At 38.7% G+C, this 22,672-nt stretch overlaps 1 protein-coding gene across 1 annotated transcript in view; it reads left to right on the top strand.

Moving 5' to 3' along the window:
• gpc5a (glypican 5a) overlaps positions 1 to 22,672 on the top strand; it is a 142,175-nt gene that overhangs the window by 65,854 nt on the left and 53,649 nt on the right. The window contains exon 8 of the mRNA XM_072380757.1: positions 19,560 to 19,722. Coding sequence (XP_072236858.1) covers positions 19,560 to 19,722 — 163 coding nt within the window. The remainder of the gene's footprint in view (positions 1 to 19,559; positions 19,723 to 22,672) is intronic.

Raw genomic sequence — 22,672 nt, 5'->3', positions numbered from 1 at the left:
GGCAGCAATTAAAAAATTTGAAAAAGTACTGAATTTTTCTTACCATTATGACGTGTCTGAGAGCTTAACAAAACAAATTAAGCTCCCTTAAGCAACTGTGACACTCACAACAAAGGTAATGCAAGTATATCAGCTGTAAGCAAGAAATACAAACATCCCCCACAAAATACCAGAAAAACAAACCAAGAGCTCATTAGTCCCGGGGAATACAAATAATGTCCAAATAAAATGTCAGAGGTTACCATTGTTTCTGTTAATTGAAAAGAATAAAACACAGTTTTATATGTGTGGGAATCTTTCTAAAACTGCACGTGTTGAGTGTGAAAATAACTAACTAATTAAGGATAAAATTTAAAAAAAAAAAAGACTTTGAAACAATGATTGCTCTCATTGCTTTTAAAGTTGCTGCCTCCATCACTTGGATAAAGAATAAAGTTACATGGGATACATGAAGTGAAAAAAATACAAACTAGAAAACGAAAAAAGAAAATGTTTGTAACTTTGTATTGTCCAGTGATTGATATTTGATATAACTGATAAACTGATTCTTTTATGGAAATCTCTTATGATAACACAGTAAATGGATGTTGCACTCCTGTTGCTGTATCTCTCATTCACTTTGCTTGTAGGTTGGTTGTAGAATTGATCAGTTTGCAGACGTGTCCAGATGGGATGGTTGAATGTAATAGCCTTTAAAAAAAAGAGTTTTCTGTGGAACGGAGACCCCTCAGAAGTGTTATTTTTGTAGTAAAAACCTACTCTTGTTGAACTACAGTACATTTGCCCTTGTGCACAATTGCTGTTTGCCAAATCTTTATGGTATGTGCCAACACTGCCTCCAGCGCATGCAGACGAAAAAAGAATAAATATACTGTAGGGTAAATAGTGACCCTTGCCTGTTTAATATGTAGTCATGATGGTAACCTCACATATCAGTGTTCAATGAGCTGTTCCTTGCTGAAAGCTATTCCAAGATTTTGTTTGGATTTTATTTAAACAAATTCAAGTTGCATAATAAACTAATTGCACTACGATCTCCACAAAACTCAAGCCAAATTACACACTATTGCTGGTTCAAACCCATTCTCAAAGGGAAGAGCTCTGCTGTGCCAGCTGTACGCCTCGAATCAGTTAATAATGCACTGACTTACAAAATAATTCATCACTGAGTATGTTTTCCTCATATTACTGCCCCAGATTGGTAATAAACAACATTGAAAGAGTTTATAGCTTTAATATGTCTTGATCACATCTCTAAAATTTACAAAAAAGATTTTAAAATGAGTCCTGAATATTAGGTGTTCTATTTTTAGGCAAAAAGGTAGCATGTGTACGTCCTGTATTGCTTTGAAGAATGTTAGTGTTCGCACAGTTTGATGCTGCTACCGTCTACATGAGCTGTTTGCCAGTTTGTCAGCAGAAGCTCCAAACAGCCATAGCTTATTTGAAGAAAATCAAAAAGCTGTATGCGTTGCATGACACTGAGAAGTAAACCCTTCAAAAACATTGCAAAACTTAGATTACCAATGGGAATTGAACCTTTTTCAGAGCAGTCAGTAGCTTTTTAGAGGACTAAAACAAATTGTTAGACGTTGAAGAAGAGGTGTAATTGTTTTTTTGTTTTTTTTACTTTTTATGAGCATACAAGCATGTCAGTGTTCTAATGTATGAAATATACAGCAAAATAAGCACTCTGTCTTTAGCCATTAGAGGCATTGTCAGTGCAGTAGGATATCCAGTTGCTAACAGAAAGTGTGTACATGGTCATGTAAATTTAGCCAACCGGTGTCATCTGATCTGAACTAAAAGAAGACAATTATTTTATCACATGAAGCAGAATCAGTCAGTGGTGCTGTGTTAAAAGCTCCCCTGTAAAATCTATTTGAGAGGAAATCATTTGGTGGAGCAGAACAGCAAAGTAACATTAAAGGCAAAACAGCTACAACATGACCTTGTAGAGAAATGAAACATTTATCTGAGAAAACTGAATTTGTCCTTCAGAACAGATTCAAGTAGCAGCAATCACCAAATTGCCACATTTTTCTGCCAGTCAAAAATATGATTGAGCTGCTTAATATACACTCTGCATTTTATAACTGGTGTATATTATTTAGTTTATCCACATCTTTAGCAAATTGATGTTTTTTTCCATGCCATGCAAATATTGACTGCTCGTGCATGTATTCGACATGTGTGGGTGCAGAAATGTTGTTTAGAAAAGTAATAGTGGCAGTAATAACAAATCAAGATAGTAAAGCGCTCTTGATACTTAATTTGCATTTACTTGCATTAGTTATGTGACCAGCATTTAATCATATATGGCAGCCTTTTTTTCTTTTTTTTTTTGTGGGAAAAGTTATTGTAATTTGGACAGTCATCTATATTTCAGTTTCCACTAAGACAGCCCGTTTGGGGGTCTGTTGAAGAAAGCCTGCTGTTTCTGCTGTATTACATTTCAACTGTGGAGCCAGGACCTTTTTGAAGTAGTAAGAGTGCTTATTTGTAAACATGGCAGTAAAATGTCTGTGGTTTTACCTTAGAGTCAGAAAAAGTCTAAAAATTGCTCATGTTTTCAATAGCGGAAGGTAAAATCTTACAAATTATGTTGTGTCGAAGGTTTGCAGACCTTTTGTATTATACATTAGGCACAATTCATCTGGCAGCTTGTGTGTTCACAGTCCTTGAGTCTAGATTACATTATCATCTCACTGGGATTTGATTTGCAAATAGTTCTGATTGGCATCTCATTACCTGCTGAAGTGCAGCACAAGTGTCAGCCTGCGTGTCTGACCTGAATTGTCATTCATCATCAACTCTATGCTGCTTCCTCTCTTGTTTAAAAGCTGTTGATTGTATATTTTATGCGGCAAATTCCATGTTTTTACAACACAGTGTGTCGCTGGAAGTGATGATCATCTAATTCGTTGACAATGTGGCTGTTCAAGGTAGACAGTGAGGCCTGAGAAGGACATCGCCATGATTTCAAATGCAGCCAGTGCTGAAGTGACTGTTTAAAATCTCAAGTCTTCTGAATTTATCTATTTTAGATTAAAAACTGAATGCAAGAGATGCTTTGTGTCTGTGTGTGAAAATGGGTTAATGGCAATTCCGTTTATGACCAGCATAAACATCAATTACATGTACCAGTGCACACACTGATTCCATTGTACACATGAGTGACTGTATGCACATCTTGTACATTACACAGTATATTAACTCTGGTAAGTCACTATAACATTGGTGCAACTTATTAATGATATAAAACGTGCCTGGAAATGCATGTAAATGTGCCAAGTTGCTTGTGTGAGTGGCTTGAGAGAAACTTGTCAACATACTCTGAAATATGAATGAAGGCATAAGGTGAGATTCTGTAAAGATGCCCCTGATTAGCATTTTTATCAGGATAAGAATGATGTGTCCATGCAAATATTGATTTTTAATGTTTGTCATCTGCCTATCGGAAATGCCCTTTTCTGCTTCTTTTTGTTTACCCCTGACCTTGACTAAGTACTGAAACTGCTCCCAGTTTCCACAGGACCAAATGGAAATGCATCATTACTATTCCACTGGCGAGACTGCAAGAAAACACAAAACAGCAATGCAGCTATTGACAAATCCATCATGCAATCTGAGTGAACAAACTAGGGATTTCATCATCTTGCTCATCAGCAGCTCTTTCCTATGAATTATTTGTTGGCTTCTCTTCTTTTTGGCTGTCCTTTCCTCTTGATGTGGTAAAACCCATCAAGAATCTATAAGTAGACCCTGTCCCTGCGTCTCTCAATCAAAATCAGGGGCAAGCAGCTCCTCACCCAGTCTGCCGGCTGAATTATTTACCACTCATTGATGTGGTGGTTGACCAGCAGTTTTGCTTGTGAATTATTCATATCCCCCTCTCCTTTTAGTCCAATGGATTAACACTGAGAATGTATTCACATTTTATTTCATACATTTGCATACCTCAATGTAACATTTGAAAATAGTTTTAAAAAGGCCAGAAGGAAAACAAAAACAAACATCATCTAGGTCTCGAGATGAAAACAATTGATTGTGATTTGCAAATGCAGTTCAGTAGATTGATTCCTGTTTGTAATGAGAAAAATGTTTGGACTTGGAAAGGGAGACAAATCCAAAAACCTACCACACCAAGGCTGCATTTAAATACCACAATATAATGCAATTTTTTTAACCTCTGCTAATAGTAGCTGTCATTACACCTACGAGATATGGGTAGTAAATAAAAATAATGACAGTGAAATCCAGCTAAGCTGCATACCTGTAGATAACTGTATGTGAAGTGTTTGCAAATGCTTCCAGCAGCATCATCAGCTCTTTGCGTAATTGGCTAAAAACTACTGCATTCCAGTTCTATCGTGCTGCAACAACTTTTTTATTTTGCCTGAAAGAAGCAAAGTCATGCAAGTATCTGGTAAAATTGCTCATTTAATGTGTGCACAATGCTCAGTGTTTAGTATTTTTGTATTACAGCATACTTTATACTAAATGGTAATCCTGATCTGCCATGACTCATATTAGTGTTGGTGCTACTCATGGTATTTTAACAAATTTATAACAAAATGTATTCCATGCTTTGGAAATACACACCTTATAATCTTTTAAAACCTAAAAATTGTAAGACCAATGTTGACATTAAAACAGGTCTTAGGGGACTTTTATGTCTTTAAATTTGTGTAATGAAAAAATAAAATTGTCACCCTCATTTCAAAGTGCACAAGAGATTCATTCAACAAATTTTTTTTTTGTTGCCATTTCTGTTAACTGCTGAGTATTTCAGTTGTAATGCCATCCTCCAGACTTGTGGTTCTTCACTAGAACCATTTGACCGCATCCTTTCACTACTGACTGATTATGTTACCACTGGAGGAGTGCCTCCATTTTCTTTTGCACCAGCACTGCTTTGGCCCAGAGAACTCCAGCTTCAGGCATCACTGCCGCTAAATTCATCAGCTTGAATTGATACAGGTCAGAACCACCATGACCCTTCAAAGTGGGAAAATGTATCCACTTTAAAAGTACTTTCTGTAGCATAGATACCTTAGCACTCTGTTTCTTTTGTTTTTCGTCAGCCAGGGTGCTGAGCGACTGTTGGTTCACTCAGTATTCAAACGGAGAGTTTGTCCTCTTTAAAATAAGTTTGCCTTCCCTAATGTTGCCAGGTTCATGTTGAAGGGGTAATGATTGTCTGTAAGCTCCTTTCACACATACACTGATTTCCATTATTCTGGTGGCAAGTGAACATGTCCATGGCAAGTGGACATGTCCCTGTCATGTATGAGATACTGCCTTGATGCTTTTCCTTTTTTTCATTTTTGAAAAAAAATGACTAGGTTGAACCTTCTGCAGTCTTATTAACAGAAAGGCACACAGAGTTGAGGTTGGTTATTTTAGCCTCCAGTAATCTGTTAATAATCTGTTATGATTAAGTGAATGAATAACAATGCTATTCAAACTCGTCTCTTCATTATTTTACCAATGATAATTAGCTGAGCCACAGAGAGCAACAGAACCTTTTTGTTAGCATTTTTTTAGCGTTTTGCCCAAAAAGCGTTGATGCTGTAGCTAAGGGTTTGTTCTCTGTCTGACTGTATTTCAATATTTCCAGATACCTTCATCCACCCTTTTTTCATTTAACACAAGACTGCATCATTAGCTTGATGTGAATTTTAATGGCAAAACAAGAAGTTGTTATCGCAAAACTTTGTTTGTGTGTCGACTATAAGAGATTCGTCAGTTGGTTCAGCTTCTCATACCGTAGTGTCGAGGAAGAGAGTGTCCTTAAGTTAAGGAAAAGATCACGATTTTCTCATATTGATAAGAACTATGCTGATGTTGTACAACAAGTAAATCATCACGAGTATAGCACTGGCTGTTCCATAAACGTAGATACTGTATGTAGAAAACTGATGTTTTCAACTGTTTCCATTCACCACTGCTATGTTTTACACAACCGCTTGTTTCACAAATATGAATTTTTATGGAATTACAACAAAATGTTGCAAGGAAACTGAGACTCTTCTTCACTTTCATAGCCACATCTAAAAGAAGTGTGAAAAACATAAAAGAAAGATGATCATAGTCTAACTTACTGACTGCCATCATTTTAATAAATTGATGTCTTTTAAAGTTTAGTATTTTATAAGTTAAGTATGTTTTGTGGCCTGTTTTCAACCAATATTTGTACAGCATGATGACAATGTAAGTTTGCTGTAATGAAGAACACCCAAGTACAAAGTTGTGCTTCAGGGTGTGTGTTTGTAGTTATAAACTACAATACATCAGCCTTGTTGAACCAGTGGGATGATCCAGTTTTTCAGTTTTTTGGTTTGTTCTTTTTTGCTTTTGGATAAGATGCCTGTGGAATTCATTTATTTATCTTTATATAATTTTACAAATGTTGATCTCATTCCTCTAAAATTGACATCATTATGTAATTCTAATTTGTACTTGTGCCTCTCACTTACTGACCTGCTGCCTCTGCACTTGGTCTGGAAAACACACTATCAGGGCTCCTGCTGGGAGATGGGAAGTGACAGTGCATGTCTTGGGAGCCGACACATATCTTGACACTTTTTCTTCTTCTGAGTGGCAAACATGATCATCGCACAATCTCTCCTCCACCCTCTATTTAGAGATAGCAGAACGTGTTCAAAGAGAATACTAATGAGCATAAAAAATCCAGTCAGAGCATGATTCATCTCTTGGATCTCTGAAGGTGTGATTCATTTTGCCACAATACCCAGCACCTCTTTAGGAACTGTCCCCTGTTCATAAGCAGCAATGTGTATATAAATTAACTTGTCACTGATAGTTTGTCTGAATCTTTGAATTATTTTCAGTGCTTTTGTGACCAGATCTACTTTGTTTGTTGAACAAATGGTAAATGTAGTGATACTGCCCTTGCATTTACAAGACACACTAACATGGCAGTTACCTTGTTCTACTACTGTAGAGAACTTATTTTGTTTCCAATACACAGGAAAATATGTTAATATCCTTATGCAAGCACATGTAAGAGTTCATAGATGAATACTAGACTATGAATGCTGGAGTTTTGCTTAGTATGAAATCCATTAAATTTTGGGATACATCATCATTAGTGTTCCTTTGGTTCCTGGGGTGTTTCAGCTATTCACACTATACACCCTCACCAAATGAGGCCAGCTTCAGGGTGATCAGCCCCGAGCTTGCATCCCATGCGCAATTAATCACGAGAGCCGTCTTGTTGTTAAGTGACAGATGTCCCAAGGAACTATGCATGGCAGGGGCATCCTATTCCCTGAGTCAACCCTAGTTGAACGCATACCTCCCGCTCCAGAGCTACTGGCTGCTTTTCTCTGCTGCCTCTGATGTAGCTTTGATGGCCAAGTGCTGGCTCTTGCCCCTGATTCCCAGGTCTCTCAGCAGTTTGGTGGTAGATGTTGCCATAAACCCTCTGTAACTAATCTCCAATAGGCAGACTTCTGTGCTCCAGAAACTTCAGCAGATAGCTCAGCATATAGCAGTTTTTTTTTTGCTCATATGTCTCCTCCATGATGTAAACCTTCTTTAGAGAAGAGGACCAGAGCACCATGTCAGGTCTCAAGGAGGTTGTGGCGATCTCTGGCAGAAACACATGCTGTCGGCCAATGTCTACCAGCAATTTCCAGTCGCGTGCCAGACAGAGCTGTCCTCTCTCCAATGGTGTGGCGCTAGTCCTTGTTACTTTGGCCCCTTTCATGGACAAAAGCAGTTGCCCACCTCGCAGCTTCCTCCTGATGGTACACTGCCTCCACCACCATCTTCCTATGTTCTGGAGCCGCGGCCTTACTCTAAGCAGGGCGTCTAGGTAAAGTCCCAGGCCCCCTCTTCCTTACCAAACATGCCCAACAATGTCAGCATGTCTCAGAGACAATGTTGCCTCCTCCGCTGCTGTGGCTGGTTTCTATTTGCACCCGGTTGCCTACGTCTTTGGATTCTGACAGTGACATCTGGAGTCGTGTTTTTGCACACTTGAACTCCTCCATGAGACTTGTGAGGGTTAGCTTGAGGATGCTATTTCCATAGAGGGCTATGTTGGTGAGACATTGTGGCACCCCAAGCCACTTCTGGACACCTCTTTCCAGCTTCTTCACTATTGAGATGGAGGTCTTTATCCTTGAGACTTGCATTATACCACCTTCCAAGACTTTTGACAGACTCCTCAGATACTGCGGGAATTGGATCTTCTCCGATGTAGAATCTCAGATCGTTGAGCACTACCTTCACCACTGAGATACTGCGTGACTTAGATGGTTTAATTTTCATGCGGGCCCAACTGATGTTCTCCTCTAGTTTTCTGAGCAGTCTCCTGGTGCATAGTACGGTGGTGGTCAGAGTTGTAATATCATCCATGTATGCTCTCAGAGGGGAGAGTCACAGTGAAGAGCCAACCCGCTGTCTGCCCACGAGCCATTTTGGGGCTCGAATAATGACCTCCATTGTCATACTGAACACCAGGGGAGAAATGGTGCGTCCCACCATAATGCCTACTTCCAAGCACTGCCAAGAGGTGGTAAACTCAGGGGTAGAGAAGCAGAACTGCAAGTCTTGAAAGTAGGCTTTGACCATGGTTGTGATCTTGTTTGGAATGTGAAAAAAGCTGAGGGTAGCCTAAAGGAGACCATGGGGCTCTGAGCCAAAGGTTTTCTGCATCTTTGGAATCAGGACCCCAACTGCCCTACGCCAAGATTTGGGTATGGTCCTCCTCTCCCATGCTGTTCTCCCATGCCAGAGAAACCTCAGGACATCTGGTGCATTCTTATAGACCTTATATGGGACTCCATTTGGCCCTGGAGCTGATGCTGTTCTTTTCTGACGGTGTTTCCTCCACCTCTTTCCAGGTTGGAGCACAAATCTCAATTTGATGTTCTGGGGGCTTGATTGGTGGGATGTCTGCTGGTTTGGCCAGATGTTCAAGTCGCCTTTGTTCGGAACGTGTTGCTTTCAAGTGGTCCTCATGGTCTTTCCTTGTTGTGTTTAGAAAAACAGATTTTCCATTGGTGAGCAGGGTTTTCAGGAACTTGAAGGGCTCTTTGGAGAACCTTGTTCTTGTTTGTTTTTTCTTCTTTCTGCGTTTCTGTAGATTTTCTGTTGATGCCAGACGTGTCTTTATATCAGTTTGAAGGACATTTATGTCCTCCTTTTCCACTCCAGAGGATTTCTTCCATCCCTTCCTAAGCTTCCTCCTCTCCTGAATAAGGAGCTTGATCTCCTTTTGCCTCCTGGAAACAGGTGGGATTGAAGCCTTTTTGGCATTCTTCCCATCTTGAATTCAAAAACATTCCGAATCATACTGGTAAATTATATCTCCCATTCTTTCCATCTTTTTTTCAACTGTCCCTCGAAGTTGGCCAAGGGCCAGGGTCAGGTCAGTATTCACTGTTTACCACAGCTTTTTATCGGTAGCACCGGGCCACCTCACCTGTGGTTTGTGCCCGGGAAGTCTCCTTTCGACTGCAGATCTAGGAGGTTGAATGGGTTCCACAAATTATGTATTTTCTCCAGTTGTTGTTTCTGTGCTTGAGCTTGCTTCCTCAGTTACAGAGGTGCTGAAGCACTGCAAGCTATGGTTTGCATCCAGCTTCTGTGCTTCACTCGACTGTTTTGATTCTATTTGAAAAAGATAATCCATACAAGACCTCTGTCTCTCCTCACTCAAACACCTTTTCTTTCACTGGTGAATCCTCAACCCACGTTAAGATGTTACTCTACTCCAACCACAAGCACATGCCTGCAGTTTGTGGCTTGTTGTTACAGCGGTATCTGTAATAAATGCTGTGGTGTTTTCTTGCACTGTGCTGTCGTTACACGTAGTCATTTCCGTTCCAGTTGTTACCATGTTATCAGTCGTTGAGTCTTCTTCCGCCCTTGCTCTCACTGACTCTAAGGGTATTCTCTTTTGTCATGTTCTCATAGCTATCTTGGGTATCTCGAGCATGCTGCAAGCATGAGGAACTGCAGTCATGGGAAGCTAACCCAGGAATCTCCCCTTGGGGTCTATTCTGTCCTACCAGCTGCCTCTCCATGCCATCACAAGGACTTTCCCTTGTTGTCAGCTAAACAAATCCAGATAATCTTTTCAAGTTTTAAAGTTTCCAATACACAGGACAAGATATTAATATCCTTTGTTTAAGCACATGCAATATTTCGTAGATGAATACTAGACTATCAATGCTGGTATTATGTTAGTATGAAATTTATTAAATTTTGGGATATATCATAAGTAGTGTTCCTTTAAAGTATTAGGTGACAGCACAGTGACATTTTCAATTTTCTTCTTCTTTTTTTTTTCATTCTGTGTTTTTATTTTTTTACATCCTAAATGGAGAGCCAGAATTAGGTTGTAGTATTTTCAGTGACTGTTGTGGTTAAACAAAAGCATCTTCAGACAAAAAGTAAATGTTGGAGTTAATTTGCTGTACTCTCGTTGAGTTAGTTGTACTTGTTTCAATTTGTTATAACTCCAGCAGCTGAAGCTGTTTTAATGTGTTTTAGTGTTGCACTGTGGCACTCTCAACTGTGAGTCTGAAAGAACAACAGGACAACAGACTGTATTATTAGTGGATACTTCAGAAAATACACAATAAACCAACAACTGTTTTCTTTAGAGGCACTGTTTTAATGTTTGTGTGTGCGTCTGCATAGATCTGTATATTTACTGGTAATATTCATTATTCGGGCTACCTGTGGGGAGAAGCTGTCTCTGGAATGGGTGGTGCATGATTTAATGCTTCGGTAGCGTTTTCCAGATGGCAGGAATGAGAAAAGTGTGTGGGCTAGATGACTGGTGTCCTTGATTATGCTTTGGGCTTTCCTTATGCAGCAGATAATGAAGTTATCATGCAGCCACAGTAGGTCAGTATATTTTTTGATGGAGGCTTTACTGTGTTTTGCTGCTGTTCCCAGTTCTGTGCATTCAGAATCTGTATACTGCGATGAGTATAGTCTTTATGTTGAGCTGATGAATGTTTAGCCAAGCTCCAGTTCTCATGCCAAAGCTTTTGAGATGCCTAACAAACTGCAGTCTTTGTTCTGAATGTCTAAACTGGTGGTGGAAGCAGCTGGTATTATGTGGAAGTGTTTGATATGAACAGCAGTGACTATAGAAGTTAATGAATGTGGCCAGGCCTGTTTGGACTGGAGCTTACCAAAGACAGGAAAGGCACAAATATAGAGTATAAACATCACTTAAGCTGGAGTTCAGCCACATGAACATTTTCCTGGGAGGTCAGCGAAAAAAAAACATGTTAGGAAGGTGGTACTTTCGAAATTACCTGGAACCTTTGGGGTGGGGCTTGCCTGTCTGTCTGAGTCATCTCAGGTTTATTTGAACAACTTTTAGTTGTGCCGCATCAATAGTCATTACTATTTGCAAACACACATTCAGACTCAGACAATTCATGCCTGATTGAATCTGATGAGGAGACACAGTGAAGTCTGCAAGCTTCACTGTGAGGTCCACAATGACTGACAGAGATTTACGATTATGACAAGAAAGACAATAATATCTGATTGTTTCACAGCGGTTACAATCTGAGGCACAAACAGAAACATTCACAACATGTTGCAAAGTGTAATTTTAGCTGATATTTATGCTAATACAGCTGAAGCGCAGTTCCTAGTTTGACTGCTGTGTGACCAGCATGGCTGCTCCAAAAATTTAGCCTGAAGTGTCGAAGAGGAGCGGCACACTTCAGCTGACTTAATTTGCCTAATCTGCTCTGGACCATAGACCTCAGTGGAAAAGCAAAATACCAAGAGCTGAAATAATCTTTTCCTTTCTTTTAAAAAAAGCCCCAGGGAAGCTGTTGGTCATTATTTGCCCTCCAGAGTATACATTCACCCATACAACTCTGAGGATGCGCTTAAGCACAATATTACTTTAAGACTAAAAAAAACTTTAATATGTTAATATTAGCATAACTGAGTATGTTCAGTCAAGGACTGCAGTTAAATACATTTTTATGTACTTGTACTTTACTTAAGCATCTCCATTTTATTCTTCTGCAATCCTTCAGTCTACAACAGTACAGAGTTTCAGAGAAAATACTACGCTTTCTAATGAAGCACAATTATATTGGCTGAACATTGGTATCAATGGATATTCAGCTTTTTGACTGCCATCGTTGTATTAGTGAACAGGATAACATTAACCGAAGGCAATGCCCTATATTTATCTGGTGTTTTCTGTTGTTTTGTATTGATTTTTTTATTTATTTATATTAAATTTTGCTGGCTGCAAAAAATATTTTGTTAAGCCATTTAAAGTACTGAAAAGTCATTGATTTTTTTAATAGTTAAACAGACTACAAAGTCTTTAGAAAAAGTTATTTTTCTTTTATGCAAAGGTATACATTGATACATTTCTATGAAATAATTTGTGCTCATTGAAGAATTGCATGATAGGGCTGAAATACTTTAAGTATGTAAAAAAAAAAAAGCATATCACAGTGTTTCCCTTGCATTAAAGGGGAAAAAAAGAGTTATTACTCTAAACAGAATGAGTTTTTGACCAAATGTTTTACAATCAGTAGATCAGTACTCTCTACAATCACATTTATTTCAAAACTTGAATTATAAGTTACTTTTAAGGGGAATATTTTACAGAGATGTTTTAATCTGTATAACAAGCTTTAAAATACAACTTCATGTTTGGGAATCCCACTGGGATCAGTCTTGTGTGCGCTTTAGTCTGTGTATATACAGTATGTATATATATATACATGTATATATGAACAGCCTTCTTTATTCATTCTAGGGGAATAGTGTCCAAAATACATGGTTGACATGATTATGTGTTTTTGGAAAAACAGCTAATATAATACAGTTCTAGATACATTGTTAATAATGAACCTGGAAAACCATTACTAGATTGCTTGAAAAGTTGTGGTTGATGATCTCACAAAAAAAACATTTTTCATATTATTTATTTACCTTTATCCACATAATTAGATATCAAAATTAATGGGTCAGTAAATCAGTCAATGTCGGACTCCAAATTAACATTTAATAAACATGTTTAAAAAGTGTATTTTATATATATGTATATATACACACCGGCCACTTTATTAGGTACACTTGTTCAATTGCTTGTTAACAGAAATAGCTAATCAGCCAATCGCATGGCCGCAACTCAATGCATTTAGGCGTGTAGAGGTGGTCAAGACAACTTGTTGAAGTTCAAACCGAGCATCAGAATGGGGTAGGAAGGGGATTTAAGTGACTTGAACATGGCATGGTTGTTGGTGACAGATGGGCTGGTCTGACGATTTCAGAAACTGCTGATCTACTGGGATATTCACGCGCAACCATCTCTCGGGTTTACAGAGAATGGTCCGAAAAAGAGAAAATATCCAGTGAGCTGCAGTTGTGTGGACGAAAATGCCTTGTTGATGTGAGAGGTCAGAGGAGAATGGGCAGACTGGTTCGAGATGATAGGAAGGCAACAGTAACTCAAATAAGCACTTGTTACTACCAAGGAATGCAGAATACCATCTCTGAACGCACAACACGTCCAGTCTTGAAGAAGATGGGCTACAGCAGCAGAGGACCACACCGGGTGCTACTCCTGTCAGCTAACAACAGGAAACTGAGGCTACAATTCACACAGGCTCACCAAAACTGGACAATAGAAGATTGTAAAAATATTGCCTGGTTGGATGAGTTTCGATTTCAGCTACGACATTTAGATGGTAGGGTCAGAATTTGACGTAAACAGCATGAAAGCATGGATCCATCCTGCCTTGTGTCAACGGTGCAGGTTGCTGGTGGTGGTGTAATGGTGTGGGGGATATTTTCTTGGCACACTTTGGGCCCCTTAGTACCAATTTTAGCATTGTTTAAATGTCACAGCCTAGTATTGTTGCTGACCATGTCCGTCCCTTTATGACTATAGTGTACCCATCTTCTGATGGCTACTTCCAACAGGATAATACACCATGTCACAAAGCTCATATCCTCTGTACTGCAATGGCCTACACAGTCACCACATCTCAATCTAATAGAGCACCTTTGGGATTTGATGGAAAGGGACATTTGCATCATAGATGTGCAGCCGACAAACCTGCAGCAACTGCGTGATGCTATTATGTCAGTATGGAGAAAAATCTCTGAGGAATGTTTCCAACACCTTGTTGAAAGTATGCCATGAAGAATTAAGGCAGTTCTGAAGTCCAACCTTTTACTAGCAAGATGTAACTAACAAAATGGTCAGTCAGTGAGTGTATCTCTCTCTCTCTCTCTCTCTCTCTCTCTCTCTCTATATATATATATATATATATATATATATATATATATATATATATATATATATATGAATTGACTCAGTTTCATGAGGTCTTTGGTCAAAATTACCACAGAAATGCAGTACATCACTTAAGCCGTGAATTAACAGCTCTTTTGATAGCAACTTTTGGAGCGTGTAGCGACCCACTCGACTCTACTGCCCCCGATTCTTCTTCAGGGTGTGATCTTAAGATCTCAATCTTTTTTAATCTGTAGAATAAATTAAACTTAACATTCTTCTTTCTTCATGTTAAAATTAAACTCAGAAAATCATGAAGCATGTTATTACTATACAAGAGATAATACAATACCAAGCCTGAGAGCTGACACACCAAATTGAAAAGTTTATTCTCTAAAACTGAAATTTCCAATACTTACAAAGACTACAGGTACTGATCCCACTTTTAGGCACCATCTGGTTGTGAGTCGTGCATTGAACTGGCCGAGTTTGGAAACGTGCAGCACCACAGAGCGGAAGTCAGGGGAAATCTGCTGGCAAGCTGGCAGGTTGATACTCCAGTCAAAAATCCCATCTTAATTACTCCATTTTTTATTGACTCCATAAAATCTTTGCTTTACTTTCACTCCTTTCATTTGTGTTCTGTTTGCATTTTGGTCGTTTATATCAGGTCCTTTTTAGTATGTTTAGTATGTTTTTCGAAACAGAGAGGAGAGGAGTGCACTCCATCTCAAACTGGAAATTGGAATTTCCAATGTCCAACTGGGAGAGCTTTAAAACAGAAATGAAAACAAAAATTAAAACAAAATATTTCCTAGTCTGGTATTAAATAATTAAACAAAATATTGGTGAACCATTTTAAGCTTTTTTTTCTCTCTTTATTTAACTCTTATTTATATCCTACATAACTTTCCTATACATCTTACATAACTACACCGATCAGCCATAGCATTATGACCACTGACAGTTAAAGTGAGCAACACTTCTCATCTTTATCAAATGTAATGTTCTGCTGGGAAAACCTGCATCCTGGAACTGTAGTATTGCAAAACCACTTTCCTAACAAACAGCTTTCCGCAGAGGGACAGCATTGAGCCTAGCAAAAAACAGCCAGCTGAAAAGCATGTCATATAGCCTGAGGTATTCCCCAGACCTCTAGATTTTCCAGATACCAATCTGACGCGATCTGATAGTATCCGTGGGAAGCAAGCCCAATACACATCCTTTGCTTAGGTCCCAGTACAATACACTCCAGGACACCTTCATGATGTTCTGTGACCACATCTTGACTGGTCAGAGCTTTTTTTTGGTAGGAAGAGGAGAGCACACTCTATATTAGGCAGTTAATCATAATGTTATGGCTGATGGTGTATATATAACTGCTGATAAGACTTTGCTGTTAATAACAATGCAAAAACCAGTAACAAAATAGTTTTAACCCACTTCACTGATAATGTGAATGCAGCATTAGTTGAACTTGAAGTTGGGAGGAGATAGAGATGAGCAAGCTGGATATTTGTTCTCTGAGTTGACAATAACGTGGAAATCCACTGCAACTTTGAACGTCTCACTGAATGATGAGATATTTTCACACCTAGTTGGCTCCCCCTAAAAGCGCTAGAGCTGTTTTTTTTATTTTTATTATTTCGTCGTGACCAGACTTTTTTTTCATTATGTCTCTATTAATAAAGAGAAGGAATATGCATTTATTTTTAAAAATAACTGTAGCTGTTCTATCTTCCAGATGAGATAGTTATAAGTACTCAGACGCCTTTTTGCAAAATGATGCAACTTTTGCAAAGGTCGCCATTTTTTTATTTCAGTCAGCATTTCAGTCAATTATTTCAGTTTATGACAATGTACCAGTGAATATAATTGCAGAAAAGGATGTTCATAGTTATTTTTAAAAGAGTTGGCTCTCAATTGGGGCTGTAATTTACAAAGGAAAGAAAGTCAAATACATACAAATTGTGAAATTTGCAGTTTTCTTTGTTAAAAGAGTAATTGGTAATATTTGGTCATCATGTACTCTCCACAAACAACAATAACAGCCAAAGGCTTGTACGTGGGTGGGGGGCTGAACAAATCAAAGCACCAGTCTTCTAGCCAGTGCTAGACAAAACCCCATGTCATTCACAGAGGAGAGGCTAATAACACAGTTAGGCAATTGAGGCATGCTTCATTGTGTGTCAGTAAGAGCAGTGTGACTGTTCAATACAATCAAACACTGAGCAGCTACTCCACTGGCCCAGACAAGCAGAAGAATGGAGTAGCCTGCTGAGTGACAGGTTCGGTCAAACATGACGAATTGTTCCACAGCTTCAGAACAAATGAGTTGGCTGTGAAATGTAATTATAGTTTATGAGACTAGGTTAATTAATTGCTTCTATTTGATGCAAATCAAGTCTTCTGCTAATTACCACAAAGCAAAACTACAGAAAGGTGAAGGTCACACCTTTCTGTGGTTTTGGACATTTGTACTTTATCATTTGCAGCTGAACTTTGCAAATATGTTTGACAGCAAAATTAATTCATGTTTTTTTTATTTTTATTATACCTCTCTTATGCTGTTAGTTTGAACTAATTCAAGTAAATCATTTCTTCATCTTCTCTAGGTAATCTTTGTCTAACAAAAATAAAGGCTGTTGTTATACAGTTTTTCTTATTGTCAACAGAGCCCATAAAAAAAACAAAAAAACAAAAAACAGAACAATCATTGTGGTGCTCTGTCCCTCAGTACTTTCAGATTTTCTCCCCGTCATGTGGCTCTCAGAGCTAGAGAATCGTAGGTCATAAATATTGACTTTTGTTCAAAAGAAAGTTAAAAAAGGGGCATTTTTTGCTCACAGTTTTCAGTTGTGCATTTATTGTGATTTATTCCTGCTGCAGCATGCCACCTAAGCTGGAATGTCTTTTGGTTATTAATAAATTTTGGTGATAAGTATTTGTGTGATCATTGAGTGATTCACAGGTAACTTCCACTAAAATGGATAAAAACTGCCACAAGCCCTTTCTGAGAAATACAACACTCTTCTAACACTAAGTTGCTTAAGTGTGACCACCAGGCAAACATTTGAGCAGGTTGTGAAAAACAGTAAAAGGTGCAAATTAACTGCAAAAGACTAAATTAATAAAGAAGTTACAGCACAGTGTCATGAACCCTTTTTCTTTGACATTCAACCTTCCTCAAGTGTTTGAAGTGAAAGATGGCATGTGCTCAGAGAGATGATCTAGTTAAAGAAGGCTAAAACATTATCACCTCTGAAGAAGATTCACAAGTTTAAAGCATCAAGACTAGGGCAAGAAATACCTGAAGATAGATTTTCAAAGGTTTTGTGGCATGTGGAATGATGGTGATTCTTAATGGAGCAGATGGATGGACCTCTGCTGGATCACTAATGGACACAGAGCACCACTTTAAGTCAAGCACAAGCAGAGTGAAGAAGAGAGGGACTGTCTAAGTTGCTGTCATCAATAATGAGCTAGTTGGACGTTTCAGTTTAAAGACTTAAAATTCACTTCAGAATGTGCAGCCAGTTTTTGTAAGATACTTGCTTTAAACCAGAGGTACATGAAGAAGTATGCAGCATACAAGAGGGCTCTGATATATGCAGGACAATGCTCCATTTCACTGCCTGGAAACCAGCAAAAGGATGACTGAGTAATGATCCTGTGGCTGTTTAGACCTTGTGGACCTTCCTAAAACGTGGGGTGTACTGCACAGTAAGGGAAGAGCATCTTCTTCAAAAGTATTTGGGATGTTGTGATTGCTGTTTCAGCTTTATAGTTGTGAACACAGTGTATTGTCAGGCTTCTGATCCTAAGTGATTGCACAACAAACCAATCTGTAGGAGTGAACTGCTTACAGAAAATCTGCATTCGGTCTGGTCAGTATGTGGAAATTGTCTTTGATTAAATGTTATACATGAGCAGAACTGGGGTAAACTCTCAAGTATGACTCATATCCCATTAGTGCGTCACAAGAATAAAGTTGTGACTTGAGATTTGACTGAAAGGCCCATGATTGAGTTAATCTGTGATGATGCGACAGAATTTTTTTCTCTCACTTATTCACACACAAGTACAGTACATCTCAACTGTTTAACTTCATGCAAATGGTAAAGAGTTGAATCTACCAGCTCAAAGTGTTTCCCACGTGCAAGCTAATTATTTCCAGATGTTATTTCCTTTAAAGATGGCTTCAGAGTTGACAGCCTTTGAACTCTACATACTGAGCTCTTGAGCACCGCTCAAGACATGCTCAACACAGACATTCAGTCAAACCCCCGAACCAGACTACACTTGGGCACAGCAGTCACCCATTATTCTCGATAATGCGTGGAACATTTGCTCACATTTCTGCCATAATTGGAAGGAAAATCATGCTAATTACAAACAAAGAGGCAAAGCTGAAAGTGCCCAAACTCTCCATCATCTAACCTGTCAGCTTTCAGCAGCAGAGACTGTATGTAGGCTCAGATACGTCCTAGCAAACCCTGACACTGTCTCTCCTCTTCATGCCCTGAGCCACAGCAGTTACTAATTACCATGGACACTACCTTTCTGATCAACACAGAGCATTCTCTCTTGTTTCCAATGGCGTATCATGAATTTAAATGAGCCAATTAGCACGTGCATTTCCCCCGGTGTCGAGTTCACAGAGTCTTTGATTGAGATTCTGCAGCACAGCAGTACAGCAGAAAGTTGAGCTGCCTTGTAGGCCACAGCGGCCGTGAAGGAGGTACGTTGTGTAACCCATGCTCTGGATTCACTTATAGGTGAAGGTATACAGATGTTGGTTCATAAGTGGATGTTTTCTTCTTCTTCTTATTCATTATAAAAAAGCAATTTGAACTATTTGTTTGTATGCTTTTAGAATCTCTTTTAGAAACCCCAATTAAATAAAGATGCAGCAGACTTCAGGGCTGAAATGTTCTTTTAATAATGCCAGTTCCAGGGCAGTCATTGTGCAGATTCATTACTTATTACAAGACGACAGCGGCTGATTGGCAACATAATGAGCAGCTCTCTTGCGTCTTCCTGTCTTTTTTTTCTCTTTATGTTTTGAAAACATATTTTATCTTGTCCCTGTCATGAAAGATGCTTTTTCACTGTTCTGCTGTGAATATTGAGCAAATCTGAGATGCATATATTTCATATATAATAAGCCTACCATCTTGGGCACATAAACACAAAACAAATAAATTTAAACCAATTTACTTAAACTAAAATATGTGAAATCATCCCCTAAAATGTGTTTTTCTCTATCCACAACCAGCTGTTACAGGGAAAATCCATCCCTAAACTGGGGTCACTGGATCAGATTGAAACAGGAAGTGGAGATGCAGAGGGGCGTTACAGCGGCGAATGTGATGATGAGGACGGTTGTACAAGTTCAGGTGGTGGCGAGGTTAAAAGGAAAGACCCCAGAGTCTCTAAATGTAAGTCTGAATTATTTCTAATTGTATTAATCTGTCAGCTAATTGGTTTACATGGTTCCAGACGAATAAATGTGATGTTAACAGGTTTCCAAACACAACACACAGACATATATTAGATTATAGAATTATTATTTACCAAGCATATCAGATCAAAAGAGTCATGTATTGCATGGCCTATCAAGACAAATGATTTGTTCATATATATATATATATATATATATATATATATATATATATATACATATGTATGTATGTGTGTGTGTATATATATAAAATTCTGCTTTTTATCCATTTACCTATTTAAAGTTGCATGATTTCAAAAGGAAATCTAGTTTTTGATCAGTGAAGTCAACCAACATAGCAGTTGCGTAAGACTATATCTTAATAAGACGTTTTATGACAGCAATAATAATAGTCATTAAAGATAATAGTTGCTATGGGGACATTATTGCAATCAAGGCCTGTAACTTGAAAAATTATTGCTCCTCCGTGGTTCAGTAACCCTCCATGAATCATAGCAGCAGAGCTCTCCTTTTTACTTTGTTACCTTTCCCACTCTTAGCACTTGGATTCCTCCTCTCTTCTCTCTACTCCATCAAACATGCTAACAACCTGATTAATCACCTCTCTCATTTTGCCTATGGCGACTGCAAGGAAGCGGGGTCATCCAAACACGCCATTCTATCTGCGAAAATGTTTCCTCTGCTGCTTGTCAGTCTTACTTGAGCCTTCAGCAGCTCAGCAGCTGCTTAACAATCGCTCATCTCAGGCTGTCGGGATGCTCTGACATTTATCAGCCATTACAGCTGAGCCGCCCTTTCCTTGTCATAGGCCAGATCAGCCTGTCTGTGGTATTTATGACCTGCTGTCTGTTGTGACCTCTTTTAAACATCTGTCTCCTGGTGCCTGACCCTCACACAAACACTGAGGATTCCCTTCAGGGATGGACCTCTGGTCAGTCCCCACAGGATTCAGCAAGTTATAGCTGCAAAAGTTTGTTAGATATTTGTTTCAGGTATTTTTCATTTCAGTTGTATGGTTCTGCAGTATCAAGTAGAGTCTATGAAAATACAAAAATTACATGACAGAAAACATAATCGGGCAGTTATATTTTGCTAATAGTTTTGCACACCTTTATAGAAATAAACCATTATCAATTTAATGGTCATTCTTGAGTAAAAAGTGTGGCAGATGTTTTCTTTATCAAAGAAGATTTAATCAAAGCATCTCTTTAACTTGTGGGAGTGAATAAAGGTTAAAGATGAATAAGGAAAGCGTTCAAGGAATTATTGTCTTTCAGTTTTGGTGGTGGCAAAAGTTGGTAATTGCAAGTGATAAAATTAAGAGTGTAATATACTTAAATGTGTTTTCTGAGACTGGGTAATTCTATTCTTAATGTCACAACCTGTATTTACACTTGAAGATACTTGCAAACCACTGCCCAAACATGGACGCAAAGGTAACTCAGATGATGCTGTATGCAATCCTTTTACACGCGCTCAGACATCAGATCAATAGAATATGTAAGTTAATGTTGTATGCTTTTTCTTAATTTCACTATAAGAAGACATACTTTAGTCTTTATTTTCATTGAACAAAGGTGACTATAATACACAATATGGTCACTATTTGAGTATATGTAACCAAGTTTCCTTTATGCGTGTAGCAGATATACAATTAATAATTATTTGAAACTGAATTTCTGGCCTCCTGGCAAATGTCTTCTAGAATATTTTTCTCTTTTAGTTCTGTTGCCTGTGTTTTTTTTTTAAGCTTCTAAATGCTCCACTAAAGCCACCCTGTCATTGGATTACAAGGCTTGACAAGATAAATTCTTGACAGAATGCTAAATGTAGGGAGAGTCAGACGATGGCCATTTCTCATTTTCCTGTCTCTTCATAGAGAACCAAGGCACAGAACATCTGTGTGTGGATGTTTGTGTGTGTGTGTATGAACGGGCCTTTGCAGTTTGGAGGTTTACGAGTGTTGGACATCTTTTCACATTAAACATAGCTGTGGGCAACAGCAACAAGGTCAGATGAGAAAAAAGCCCTGTATGAAACCTGTACTCTGTTTAGAAATTTCATCTTCAATCCATGCAGACTTTGCAAACAACTTCCTTTTTCAGACGCCAAGGAAATGCATCTCTGCGCAGGGGGTTTTCACTCCTACTTAGATGGTGTTGATGGTGCAGCATGAGTAACTTTGATCCTAATGCTAAGAGCTTGAATAACGACAACTGGACTTCTTTTACTTGATTTTTGAAGGAGGCTCTGAAAGGCTTCTTTATTTCTAATTACTAACCAGTTTTGACTCATCAGTGATTTAAAGACTGTTCACACTGGGAGTGTGGCTAAGGTCACATATGTCACAGACTCGCCTGACCACTGTGCGGGTCGTTTAAATCCCTGTCAGCTGTGAGTTGTTTACGTGCCTGACCAAACATGTTTTGGTCATAGGATCCAAAGTGTTAATGGTTGTGAAACTGATTGGGGAGGAGTTCCAGTGTTGCATTGTCGGTGCTGGATAGGGTGATATCTGTGACCACCTCCTTTGTTCAAAGAAGTTTTTTTTTTCTTTCTCAGTTTAACATAGATTGCATCCTTGGTTCCTCTCTCAAAGCGTCTGTCCTCTCCGTCCAAAATGGGAACTTTACTGTCCTCAAAAAGGTCCTGTGTTCTGCCATGCGCTTGTTTAGAGGTCGTTTAGTTTCTTCTACACAGAGGTCTGCGCACTCCCTGCACACACAACACCAGTCGGTTTGTGTCTGGATGCTCCGTCCAGCCGAATGAGATTCTGAGTCTGTGAACTAGGGTGTTTGGTTTGAAATGCACAAGAATGTTGTTTTTTTTAAAAGATCCTCATAAGTTTTTCAGCCTCTCCTGCCACATATGAAATGACAATATATTTGCTCCTGTTCTTCCTTTCTTTTCCTCCCTGTTTGTGTTGT

This window comes from Leuresthes tenuis, unplaced genomic scaffold (assembly GCF_036924035.1).
Source record: "Leuresthes tenuis unplaced genomic scaffold, fLeuTen1.0.hap1 SCAF_2, whole genome shotgun sequence".
Taxonomy (NCBI): domain Eukaryota; kingdom Metazoa; phylum Chordata; class Actinopteri; order Atheriniformes; family Atherinopsidae; genus Leuresthes; species Leuresthes tenuis.
This window is presented reverse-complemented; position numbering and strand designations above follow the sequence as displayed.